Source organism: Rhyacophila brunnea, unplaced genomic scaffold (genome assembly GCF_057557595.1).
Source record: "Rhyacophila brunnea isolate RB1 unplaced genomic scaffold, BYU_Rbru_1.0 scaffold_6, whole genome shotgun sequence".
Classification (NCBI taxonomy): Eukaryota; Metazoa; Arthropoda; class Insecta; order Trichoptera; family Rhyacophilidae; genus Rhyacophila; species Rhyacophila brunnea.
The window spans coordinates 9225685-9239900 of record NW_028233276.1 but is presented as its reverse complement, the minus strand read 5'-3'; the positions used below and the strand labels follow the sequence as shown (position 1 = coordinate 9239900).

At 31.2% G+C, this 14216-nt stretch overlaps 1 protein-coding gene across 3 annotated transcripts in view; it reads right to left on the bottom strand.

Moving 5' to 3' along the window:
* Positions 1 to 14216, bottom strand: part of hoe1 (OCA2 melanosomal transmembrane protein hoepel1) — a 40203-nt gene that overhangs the window by 6084 nt on the left and 19903 nt on the right. For all 3 annotated transcript variants that reach the window (XM_085956309.1, XM_085956308.1, XM_085956310.1), the window contains 7 exons: positions 10436 to 10508; positions 8416 to 8551; positions 5477 to 5667; positions 4417 to 4710; positions 1258 to 1461; positions 424 to 539; positions 90 to 228 (listed from right to left, as the gene is read on the bottom strand). In XM_085956309.1, the coding sequence (XP_085812435.1) occupies positions 90 to 228; positions 424 to 539; positions 1258 to 1461; positions 4417 to 4710; positions 5477 to 5667; positions 8416 to 8551; positions 10436 to 10508 (1153 nt within the window). The remainder of the gene's footprint in view (positions 1 to 89; positions 229 to 423; positions 540 to 1257; positions 1462 to 4416; positions 4711 to 5476; positions 5668 to 8415; positions 8552 to 10435; positions 10509 to 14216) is intronic.

Below are 14216 nucleotides of genomic sequence, written 5' to 3'. Positions count from 1 at the left end.
TTTTTGTTTCTCTATCTATTCTTCTCTCCATTCAAAATTTCAAAAAATGTAATTCTTTTTAAGAACAATGGATTAGGCAAAAATCTTACAGCTTTCACAATCTCTGAATTTGAAGCGATGATAACGTTTGGTGGATCTCCGACAGGTGTCAAAGTGCCGCCGACGTTCGAGTAGATTATCATGGTCATCAGAATCGGCACAGGATTTAGTTCCATCACTTCACAAAGTCTACAATGGAAAAGAATAAAGATAAAGTTTCATTGTATTAAGGTTTCACTTTAGTCAATCGATACAAAAAATAGCAGTGAGTAGGTATCACCTAAAGATACTATACACAGTAAAACACATTTTCATTCATAGATGGCAGTATTTCAGAATAGAAATTATTATTGAAATAATTGAATTATATTTATAAAAACATACCTTATTGTGACAGGTGTCATAAGAAGAACAGTCGTTACGTTATCCAAGAATGAAGACATGATCGCCGTGAAGAAACAAAGATAGTTTATTAGTGGCCATACTTTGCCACCCGTTACCTAGGATATAGACAAAAATCAAGATTACATTGACATTGTTCACATTTGTTTCACAACAACAAGCATTTAACATACATAGTATCCGAGTACTACAATTATTGTGGTTAAATCAGTTTTTATATCTATTTTTTAAGTTACTACAATATCTAGCGATATCTATTATAATTTAAAGAAATTAATAACACAATATTATTGGGCCCGTCTCTGAAAAAATAGCATTATTGTTATTTTAGGTTTAGAGTATAATTGTTATTAAATAAAATATTTTGCGTGAAAATCGATGACACCATCAGTTAGCTAATAATAATTATCAAATCAGTATTAATTATATTACACTGGTCAAAGTAAACGATCTTTCTATAGCTGTTGATAATTGAATAGCCTAGCACCATCTGTGATCCATCGAGTATAGGTATAACATAATTTATATAAGTAAATTATTATTAGTCAATATTATTTCAATAAACAAGTACCTACACATCATTAGTAAACTGTATTAATTTACCTGGTGCCTTTGTACCTTTTCATCAATTTCGTTATGTATTTTACAAGTTTATAAGTACATACATGATAATAATAATTATATACTATTTCGGATAACTTCTAATAGGCACTATTCACCACTACAAGATTATAATATTCTGCACTGGATATTTTCAAAATGCGTAATAAAATTTTATTGCGTAAAAATCTTTATTATTTTATTTAAGCATCATACCTTGTAGGCGTAGACAGCCAGATAATCAAATATCCCCGTCTCGGAGAGGATTGCCACGAGGACCATCATTGAGAAAAGTAGCAGAAGAGTCTCCACGTCGATCCAGGAAATCACTTCCGAAGTGGAAGGTCTCTCGTCCAGCGCTGCGAGGATCGCCACTGACATTGTGGATGCAAGCATCGCCGCAAATGTCCTGTGGACTATCTGAAAAAAATGCAATTTTATATATTGTAATATTTTCTGAAAGGCTGCCAGAAAGATTATGAAATAATAAATGGAATGTAATGAATGAGTGACATCTAGTGACCGAATTAGGAATTATACAATTAAATACAACTATTGAAAAATCAGAGAACCTAGTGGAAAAATACGAAGCTTGAAATTTGAGAATTTTTTTTGATAATTTACAATTTCAACTGTATTAATTAATAAACATGTATCATTTATCGAGCTTAAATATTGGGACCATACCTAAAAGGGATTTCATATAAATAAAAAGGATTTCAAGTTATACACATTTATATTTTTTAAAAAAATCGATGTTTTTTAAAATATGTATAAAAAGTATTAAAACTATGAATTAGTCAAAAATCTAAACGGTGAAAATTTGAAAACCTAAGGGAGGCATGTCAACAGAGAACCGAGCGGAAAAATACGAAGCTTGAAATTTGAGATTTTTTTTATATAATTTACAATTTCAACTATATTAATTAATAAATATATGTATCTGAAAACATTAAAAAGATTTTAATTTTTTTTTAAATTTAAAGATAAACTTACAATTATAAAAGAATGTAATAAAATGTGAATTCATTGCAGGGTCACATCTTATTATTACATTATATTTTATGGTCATTTATTATTAAAATTTAGTTTATTAAGTTTTAAATTTTTCGTCGTTTAGATTTTTGACTAATTCACCGTTGTAATATTTTTTATATTTATTTTAAAAAACATTGATTTTTTATAAAAATATAAATGTGTATAACTGGAAATCCTTTTTATTTATTATTTTTATAATGCTGTGAACTTGTGTGTGTAGTCTCTCACAATTTAAAAGAAACTGTGATAAAATGAGCACATAGTTTCAACTTATTATTAGAACGTACATATTAGATACTTATTTTTTCATGATTATTTTTATCAATTCAATGATATTTTATTAAGGGGGGACATGCTCAGCGTAGGTCAAAATGCAGCTTTTGTTCTATTTTCAAAGCATGATCCTGGATATTCCATATATACATATATAACCTAACCTAACCAATTTTTTTTAAACGGTACATGTTCAAACACGCGCGTTAACATCGTTTTACTCCCTACTTCAATTAAAGTTTGTTAATTTATGGCTACGGCCGTATGTTGTAGCTTAACCACTGGGGAATGCCAAAAGAAATGGCGTATTTCAAAAAAACACTACCTTATTCTTAGGTCAATAATTATTATAAAGCAATAATTGTTCGTAGGATGTTTATCACACTTGAATGGTCAAAGACATAGCTTATAATGAGTATCTTTAGAATTATCTTCAAATCTTGCCCATTTTTTGAATAATAAAATGCCCAATTCTTGTCAAATTTGGGATCACAGAGATTATCAATATAATTTTTTATCGTAAATATTTCACTATAATAATGTCAATATAAATTGTACTGATGGTTTTATAAATGCGTTTAAAAATTAATAAACGTAAAAAATTTTAACACCACTGCACATTTATGTACTGAAATATGACTATATTCTAAAACATTAGAGCGAGAGGTTTAAAAGAATACTGTTTTATGTAATAAAAATACTGTATGCAGCCATCAAAATGTTTAAAATAAATATAACGAATAATAAGGCTTCAAAATTATATAAATAGAAAAAAAGCTCCATTTTGACCCACGCTGAGCACATCCGCCCTTAAGGGGGAGAGGCATACCAGCAGAAGCACTTAGCGGAAAAATACGAACCTTGGAATTTGAGATTTTTTTTTGATAATTTACAATTTCAACTGTATTAATTAATAAATATGTATCTGAAAACATTAAAAAGATTTTTTTATCATTTTTATCAATTCAATGATATTTTATTAAGGGGGGACATGCTCAGCGTAGGTAAAAATGGAGCTTTTGTTCTATTTTCAAAGCATGATCCTGGACATACCTTAAACGTTGTAGATAATCTATTTATATAATTTTGAAGCCTTATTATCCTTTATATTTATTTTAAACATTTGATGACTGCATAAAGTATTTTTATTACATAAAATAGTATTATTTTAAACCTCTCGCTCTAATGTTTTAGAATATTGTCATATTTCGGTACATAACTGTGCAGTGGTGTTAAGATTTTTTACATTTATTAATTTTTAAACGCATTTATAAAACCATTAGTATAATTTACGATGAGATAATTTTAGTAAAATATTTACGATAACAAATTATATTGATAATCTCTGTGATCCCAAATTTGACAAGAATTAGGCATTTTATTATTCAAAAAAATGGGCAAGATTAACACATTTGAAGATAATTCTAAAGATACTCATTATAAGCTATGTATTTGACTATTCAAGTGTGATAAACATCCTACGAACAATGATTGCTTTATAATAATTATTGACCTAAGAATAAGGTAGTGTTTTTTTGAAATACGCCATTTCTTTTGGCATTCTCCAGTGGTTAATCTACAACATACGGCCGTAGCCATAAATTGACAAACTAAAATTGAAGTAGGGAGTAAGATCATGTTATCGCGCGTGTTTGAACATGTACCTAACCGAAAATAAATCTTTTTTTTAAACGAGCACATCATTTCATATTTTTTTATGATTATTTCTATCATTTCAATGATATTATTTTGTGAAGTTTTTTCGAAGGTAAATACATCTCAGAGGACAATAATGTACCTATGTAATGTTTGCTGCAAATGAATCAGCAATGCAAAATGACTTGCAACTATTTTAACCATTTTTAGTTAGTACAAAAGCTTTACTTCATGTATAAAAAGCTCTGTATTTATTATAAGAAGGTTTTCTTCAATGTGTTTGGTTTGAGTATTTATTTCAGTTGATACAGTAGATATTATGTAAATATTTGTAATGTAAGTGATGTTAATATTATTTTGAAGTAGGTATTGCAAAACAATGATAATATTACGACAATTTCTACCAACCTCAAAAACAATCAACACGTAAAGCCCTGCCAACACACACGCGGCCATCAATACGCCCTGCTTGATGTCGATCGGTTTCAAGTCGTAGGTCATGGCCACTGGCGTGATGACTCCGAGGTCGCTGGATATCGTCAACCGGAGTAGATCGGGCTGGGTGGTGTTCAGCGCAGTCGACGTTGTGGTAGATCCGAGGGTGATGTTCTCCAGATAGAAAGAGTGCTCTCGGCGGAGTTCAGGAACAAAGTCCACCATGTCGCCAGATACTAGCGGAATATACCATGTGTCTGACAGAGTCTGAAATGAAATATAACGAATTTGTAAATTTATAAATAGCATTATCGAGAAGCCCAGTCTCAATAGACTCGTGGAATATTTCATCCACTAAATAAGGGGTCGGCAAAGTATGGTCAGCGGACTAAATCTCCTCTTTTTATTCGACCCGAAAGCTAAGAACGAAGCTTACATTTTTGAAATCTTTTGAATGCTGTCATTTGTTATAACCTTGAAATTCTTCTTCTACTACTCACGAATTACATAGGGTAAATTTTATTATTTACGACAGCTCTTACATTACCAGTACCTGCTAACATTGAACCCCAATTGGCTGAAATGTTATCTAAAAAAAAAGCAATTCTTTTCTTCTCATGAGTAGAGCTGTAGGTATTTCAAGGAAAAATCTTTGCTTATTATTAAGTTATACTTTGTTCAATAAATTGGTGAAATCTTGTGTTTTCCTTATTCTTGCAGTACCTAGGGTCTACTACGTATTCTTTGCAAAAAGAAGTTTGCCAACAAAGTTTGTAACAAAATCATAGATGATACTGTTTTGCAGTTGTATGGAGCACAAAAATGTGAATTTAAACATAATATCATTTTCAAGATCGGGTGGGTATCTAACAGATAGCGGTACCCAAAGAACAATGAATCCTGGTCTTCCAGGACCTACCTAATTGTTAGTAGTAGGTACAAATTTTATGAACAATAGCTAATTATTATTGGCTATAAATGTAGGTAGGTAACTACCGCAAGAAATAATTATTGTAACAATGTACTTCCTCACCGTTCGAAATATGACGTCTCCCTGGTTGAGAGCGCTGATGTTGTCTACGGTGACGGGTACTTGAACGCTGACCAGTTCCACCCACGCCCGGAGCCATTTCTTCGACATGTTTCCATACTGCTCCGGCAGGAACGGACCGCTTAACGCCACTTTTATTTGTTGTTGTGTAGGGGGTTCCAGGAATAAAAAGCCTGATGATTTAAATATAAAACATTGTATTAACATCATTTTTTATAACGTTAAGTGGTACATGATCAAGGATTCCGTTACCGTAACCGACGTGAGACGTAGCGATGGACTGAAGGAAGTGACACGATTTTGTGCTCGCCCCGTGTTCCGATACTAAGGTGTAGATTCTGTGACGTTAAGCCCTCATTATTACTAGTTCGATTCGGGAACAAATTATGAAAAATAATTTTATTTGAGAAAATACTACAAGTTGTCAGTCTACTCGCAAAAGACACGAATAAAAAGATGAACCAAGCATATTATGCTAATCAGCCACCGAGCTAGCTAAAATGAAAAATCTTTAGAAATGTAGTTAAGCGTGCGACTGACAGTTTCACTTAAATTTTCACCTACTATTAGAGGTTGTGATAGAAAATTCTCGAGAAATAATGAGAAAACTCGACTCGCGTTTCTCGAGATTTTTTTTATGAAATTTCCAGATTTTCATTTACCGAGAGATTGTTAGGCAATGAGATTCTGAAAATCCTCAATTCATCAGGTACGTTGAATACACATAGTTATTTTTATATAACGCATGAGTTCAGAAGATTTTAAAAAAACCCATTCAATTAAACTTTCACATATATTATTATTTTTAGATTAGATTTCAACCCGTGAGACATAATAAATATAAATGTAATATTTCGTCCCAGAATACCAAAAAACGAAGGAATCAAAGATGATTTTTTTGCAGATGACATTTGAATTCACTCAGCACTTATGTACGCGCGTTAGAAGTTATACTTCTTTGGCGTAACAAAACAAAAACAAAACTTGTGATATCCTAGATTCTTTAAGGGGGGACATGCTCGTCGAAGGTCAAAATTGAGTTTTTATTGTATATTCAAACCATGATCCTGGACACTCCTTAAACGTTGTAGATGATCTATTTATATAATTTTGAAGCCTTATTGTCCTTTATAGTTATTTTAAACATTTGATGACTGCATGAAGTATTTTTGTTACATAAAATAGTATTCTTTTAAACCTCTCGCTCTAATGTTTTAGAATATAGTCATATTTCGGTACATAACTGTGCAGTGGTGTTAAGATTTTTTACATTTATTAATTTTTAAACGCATTTATAAAACCATTAGCATAATTTATTACGAGATAATTTTTGTAAAATATTCACGATAAAAAATTATATTGATAATCTCTGTGATCCCAAATTTGACAAGAATTAGGCATTGTATTATTCAAAAAATTGGCAAGATTAACACATTTCAAGATGATTCTAAAGATATTTATTATAAGCTAAGTCTTTGACCATTCAAGTGTGATAAATATCTTATGAATAATGATTGCTTTATAATAATTATTGACCTAAGAATAAGGTAGTGTTTTTTTGAAATACGCCATTTCTTTTGTCATTCCCTAGTGGTTAAGCTACAACATACGGCCGTAGCCATAAATTGACAAACTATAATTGAAATAGGGAGTAAAATGATATTGACGCGCGTATTTGAACATGTACCGTTAAAAAAAAAATAAAAAAAAATTCGGTTAGGTACATGTTCAAACACGCGCGTTAACATAATTTTACTCCCTACTTTAATTATAGTTTGTCATTTTATGGCTACGGCCGTATGTTGTAGCTTAACCACTAGGGAATGACAAAAGAAATGGCGTATTTTAAAAAAACACTACCTTCTTCTTAGGTCAATAATTATTATAAGGCAATCATTATTCATAAGATTTTTATCACACTTGAATGGTCAAAGACATAGCTTATAATAAATATCTTTAGAATCATCTTCAAATGTGTTAATCTTGCCGATTTTTTGAATAATAAAATGCCTAATTCTTGTCAAATTTGGGATCACAGAAATTATCAAAATATTTTTTTATCGTGAATATTTTACAAAAATTATCTCGTAATAAATTATACTAATGGTTTTATAAATGCGTTTAAAAATTAATAAATGTAAAAAATCTTAACACCACTGCACAGTTCTGTACCGAAATATGACTATATTCTAAAACATTAGAGCGAGAGGTTTAAAAGAATACTATTTTATGTAACAAAAATACTTTATGCAGTCATCAAATGTTTAAAATAACTATAAAGGACAATAAGGCTTCAAAATTATATAAATAGATCATCTACAACGTTTAAGGAGTGTCCAGGATCATGGTTTGAAAATACAATAAAAACTCAATTTTGACCTTCGACGAGCATGTCCCCCCTTAATTATCTTGTTATTTCTCGTTGTATTTATTTTTAAAGTAACAACTCTGTCACTCTGATATTTAATCGTTTGTTTACGTAAGGAATTACAAATGGCCGACAGTAATAATTCGTTGCCTAGGCAACAGAACAATTCTACTACCAAACTTGCGTTTGTATCCAGCTGACTGATTCGCAGCTGTTTTCATACTGTCGTAACGGTCTGCGCGCGCAGCTCTCAATTTCACTCTGGCCCCAAAAGAAGTATAATAATAATAATAATATGTAACTTCAAAAATTAAAAAAAATATTACACGAGTCTTGCAATGTTATGTTCTAAGTTAAATTTAAAATTTAGCCGCGAAGATATTGAAAAACTTTTTTTGAGAATTCTGGAATAAGCAATCACTATCTCCACGTCACTACGTAGGCAAATTATCGAGAAAACAACAATATTAATGCAATATTACAAAATTGTTTCAGCTGATATAAATTTTTGAAATACATTAATAATAAAACGAATATTGGTATGTTGACTTACTCTTGGTTTTATTTATAGGCACGGATAGCTGTCTGACTATTTCCACCTTTTCGTTCTTCAGCATCAGGATCGTAGTGAAGACAACCCAACAGATAAGCAAGATGCCTATCTTCGTGGTCTTGACCCACGGTTTCGTCTAAAAAACAAATATAATATTAGTAAAAAAAATATTGTATCTATACAATATGATGTATCAAAATTCCTCATAATTACTGTAATAATTGCTATAATTTAATTAGATAAAGAAATTATGAGTATGAAAGGCAAAGTAGTGGGTATACAATGTGAGTAGGTATAATTTGATTTTTTTCCATTATATAGGATTAAATTCCTGAATTTGCAGTCAATCATATTATTGATCTGATATTTTTCTCAAGTCCTAGTAAACTGAGTCAGTGACAAAGGTATTGTAAAACAGAGGGGCTAGGACATTATGGACAAAAACTTCGATTCCTATAGATGGGCCAAATTTATATGGCATTTTTATCAATCAATATAATATGTTTGGATTCAGTGCATTCATTCAATGGAAATTATCAATTTAAAAGCTTCCTCAAAATTCTATTAATATATTATTTCCATACTGTATTTGCCCATATTATGGTCAATATAAATATTGCCAATCTTGGAGCGAAAATATTGATTTACTTTACCCGCTAAAAGGAAGAGAAATAAAGAGGAGATTATCACAATTATTAGTATCTATGATATGGATCCAAACATATTATGATGTAAAAACGACATATTGTATCATTTTGAATACAGCCAAGATAAATAATTGAAAGCACGCCTTCCGTATAAACTGCTACTATGGAAATACAACATTGAAATACAATATGTATGTATAAGAATTAAAGTATTATTACTTATCTAAAACGTCTTTATTGTCCAGAGATACGATCGACATTTTTGATGTCATATCGATTGGATTACTTTACTTACTCGTAAATGCATCATAAATCCATTTGTCTTGACAAAGCTACGAACTTGGCATACATGTCAGTGGTATTTACTTAGTGAATGATAAACTAATAATTAGTAAGTATAGTTGATACCGATAGATTAAATCAATAATGAATAATGATTAATCATTGTGATATCGAAATCATTTACAATGACTAGCCTGACTTCCAATAAATCATTGAATTATTTTTATAATTAATGAATTTTGATTAGAAAACCGCGAACAAAAGCACGCATGACAATTCTTATAAAAAATACTTGTACCTAATTGAAGATCGTAGCTAAATGAATTTCTTGCCACTGTTTTTGTTTATTTTAATGATATTATGTATCCGTGCAATCGTGTATTCGTGCATTAATTTTTAATGTATAACAAAGGTGATACCAGGATTAATGATGTTGAATGCGTTTTAAATGAGATAATATAGTTTTTGTTTGGAAATTGTTACGATTTTCACTAACTAGAATAATTAATAACAAAGTTCGTAAAAAAAACTCCCTGTCCCGTGTGCCACTGCAGGGCATAGAGAACTTTCTTGTTCAAAACACTACGGTTATGTAGGAGTAATTATTTTGATATTCCAGTAGTTGTAATATACATTTATTTCGCAAAAAGTATATAATATATAATAATAAATCAAATAGGTACCTACATGCTACCAATAAAATAGCGTTACATGCTATGGATAATACATATTTTAGGTCCTGCGCTGGAATAACGGTGTAGATACAGTAATGCTGTAAGTTATACAGAAAACGTCATAATAAATTAACCCTTTTATAAGACCTGGCGAAACGCAAAAAGACCGTTATCTTAAATAGATTTGTTTTTTTTTAGAATTATAACCATGTCCTTGCTTTTTCGTACAAGGTGGTTGTTAGTAATTTTGAACAATCACAAACACCCAGGCTTTGAGAAAAACACATAAATGTTTCTGTCATATCCGGGAATCGAACCCAGAACTCTCGGGTGGAAGGCCAGCGCCATACCCACTGCGCCACGAGAGCCGCCTAAATAGATTATTAATACTGGTAAACCGAAAAGTTTGTTTCTCACCTTATGTCCAGTTTCCGTATCTGTATCGTCATGCCCCAGTGCATCGTGGGGTAATTTTGACGGTGTTTTATGACTGCAAAAGAAAAATAACAATAATATAGCTTTTAATCCCACAATCCATAACTTTCAGTTTATAGACACATCTGAGAGTGGAGGGAGGACATATAACGCACCTCCTTTGCTTAGACGACTTTTAATTTCATGTTAAGAAACCTCATCAGAAACCAACCAGGATCCAAAACGAGCCAATAATATTATTTACTAGAAATTATTACACGTTTAAAAAATATATTTTACGCACCTATTATAATAATTATAAGTGTAATGAAAGATGAACGTGACCATTCGCGCAGTTATACCAGCGAAACTTAATTTTACACAGTAGCGAAATATAACATTACTTTTACCTATATTTGTCTCGATTAAGATTATATTTGTCTTTCACTCTGTCTGTGACGCACAAACTGTGTATCATTGACGAACGCACGCATCTTTGTTGCGCGATCGCATATATATAACACTCATCATTCAACCCTCTCGAGCACGCTGTACTTCATCCCTCAGTCACCTACCTATATGCATTTCACTCAGACGCGTTGGTATTCAAATCGACGCGTTCTTTAGTTATGAATATTATTACGCTATATCGCAGTGATTGTGATAAAATTGTATAAAATACTATTATTGAGCGCATCGATAATAATGTAAAAGTGGTAATGTCATCCGGTAATTTTAATCTAGTACATACATCGGTACCTAAAATTAACCACCCTGTGCTTTTAACTACCTACCAACTATTTACCATTCTTTACATAGTAAGTATCAGTCAAATATTGTCTTAAAATAAATTATTTTAAATTAGTTTAGTACTTACATATTTATATTTTATGAATGTATGTCTAGTTAATAACCGGTGATAGTTGAATATGTAGTCAACTCAGCCAATGATACCATAATTTATTATATTGTACCTATTTATTAATTTATATAGTTATATAAACTATACTGCTATTTAAAACCCTAAATACATCTAAACCAATCACTGTTAGCTACATATTATTATACAAATTAGAACCTGTCCAGAAGGTTCAAATGCAACATATTAAAGTTATGCAGTTTCAATACTATTCAACTTAACGTTAACGATAATTTCAGGAGGTCCACGATTCTGAAAAATATGCAGATGATAATATAAATACTCAAAGTTAGCTTAAATGCAGCTACTTGTGTTCAGATCACAACTAACGTCGCAATAAACCACGTCACAAGTGTTTAATTGGACAAGTAAATGTTTACCAATTGCTCTTAGTTTATAAATAATAATACTGAATATTTGGGTGATTTCGAGAAATGTTATTTATGGAAACAATAATAAGCGATTTCAAACTGAGAACAATTTAATTAATTCCAACAAAATGACTCAGTACATAAATACTTACACTATATTGAATACAGGAAATGTCGATCACGAAGTGAATGATAATCATACCCTCAGAGAAAATACACTAACAGTAATTTTGTAAGCATCTGGAAGTAAATGATTGGCATACCAGTATGTTTTCGATGACGTATGATTTGCCATGAACCCGTGCAGTTGTTTGAAATAGACGGCAAATAATAGTTGTGGAATTATTTCCACAGGTGCGCTAAGAATCTCTGATAATTCATAAATCACACCACCTTTAAGACTAGGTGGGTAAGTACTTAAAATAAATGCTAGCGGATCCAGAGAATGGTGAAGGGGATTATTATTTAATTTCTAAAAAATATCTAGAGTCTGTCTTCTATAAGCTGGAGCGCGGTTTCCCCCCCCCCCCGCTTCAGCATTCAGCACTGCATTCCCTCTCGTTCCGTCCCATTGAAAACTTGCAACAGTCGAACGCGATGGCACAATGCTTTCCGTCCGCAAACGACGTGACGTGAACGCCAGCTTATAGAATACAGACTCTAGTTGATTTCGAATTATTTATCAATAGTAGGATATGAAGCAGTGATATCCAACGATTTTGACGCAACGTTAATAAAAGCTCTACAAAATTGCGCTATTTTAGTATAGAAAGTAAAGTTTATGATGAATTTTAAAAAATGAATATAAGCACATATAATATATTTTAAATCTCAATGGATAAAACATATAAAATTGTGAACATACATAGTTAACCCTTCTGCAAAAATATATTAAAACCAATAGAAAAAAACTTTTTTGAAAAAAGTAAGACACCCAGCAGCAATTGAACCTGCATCTCTCGGGTTTCGCGCCCATGCATATATACGCATTATGCTATAGGCGCCATACTTAATTGCGACACATTTTAACTAATGGCTCTTAATACTCCTGAAGCGTTTTCAAATTGAGTTACTATTGGCGATCGGCTTTTGTATTTTAAACCAAAGTAGGTTTTACTTAAATTATCTATAGCGTAAGGTAAGCGGTCAATTTGATTTTATGAAGAAGAACCTATGTGTTATCAATTTTGTTAAGTATCATAATATAGATGTAAAACATATTTATACATATCACAATATTATCTAGTAAATAATAATATTAGTCAAGTGTCTAGTAGTAGCCTTCATAGCAGCTATTGCTTACCTACCTCTTATACATCATAAAAATCTTACATCTTAAATGGCACTAAAACAGCGCTCTAAATGGACAGGAACGCACCGGAGCGCCGTTGTGGTTCGTGGAATTCCAAAATATACCGTTCCGGCTCGTGGATTCATTTAAAATTGCGTTGCGGTTCGTTAGATTGAGATATTTATGTGTGAATGTATCTTTTAAAGTTTTTCTCAAAATTAAAAATTAACGAAGTTATGTCATGCCGGGCGTGCAAGGGTTAAAAATAAAATTTATGACATCCCTAAATTTCTTTCAATTTTCTTTTTTGTGTCGATACATCCGTGTCTAAATGCATTGTCTAAACACTCCAAATAATTGCATACTTACATTAAAAAAGTAACTACAGCTGCAAGCTACAAAAGAATTGTGCCTTTGCTGACATTGTTTGAAAACCTTTTGTACTTAAATAACTTAAATTCAATAAAAAATAAAGTTGGCACCTACATATTTGTATAATAATTTCTAAAGTATGAAACATCTCAGTACAGTCTCGCTTTTACCTTTGACTGGTATGCATTGCGAATTTACTTACCTACTAATTTATTACTTATATTTTATTGTGAGTGATAAAACTTATTTATTTTCATCGCCATCTAATCGCCGCGTTAATTTTATACCCACGTCTATTTTTGCGGGCAAAATTTTCGGTGGTAAAATTAATATGATAAAGTTTGGTAATTTAAATCGTACAATTCCGCTAAAATCTACTTATTAGTGATAATCGCTTGTTTTTTAAAACATTTTGTATTATTTAAATTTGTTCTCTTAAAATTTGGTTAAACATCTCAGCAGGCGATACCTTTCTATATATTACATATAAGTATATTTTTTGTCGTTGGTATCCAAACTGATTTAACATATAATGCTGTTAACCAGTGGCCACAAGCAGAATTTTTTCGTTTTGAAAGTGATAAGTATGAGTGGATATTTATAAATTTAATGAAGGTTTAATTAAGTAGTAGGTACTTCGTGTAAATCTGCTAAAACATTAAGAATTCACTCCGATAAGCATTTAAGATCGACAATACAGTTGAAACAGGGTTTTCTGATTCAATGTCATTTCGACAATTGACTCGACGTGTTAAAAAATATTTATGACGTGTCGTAAACCCTTATTTTTACAATGAATAATAAATAAATGCACCATTATGCCAATTTCCT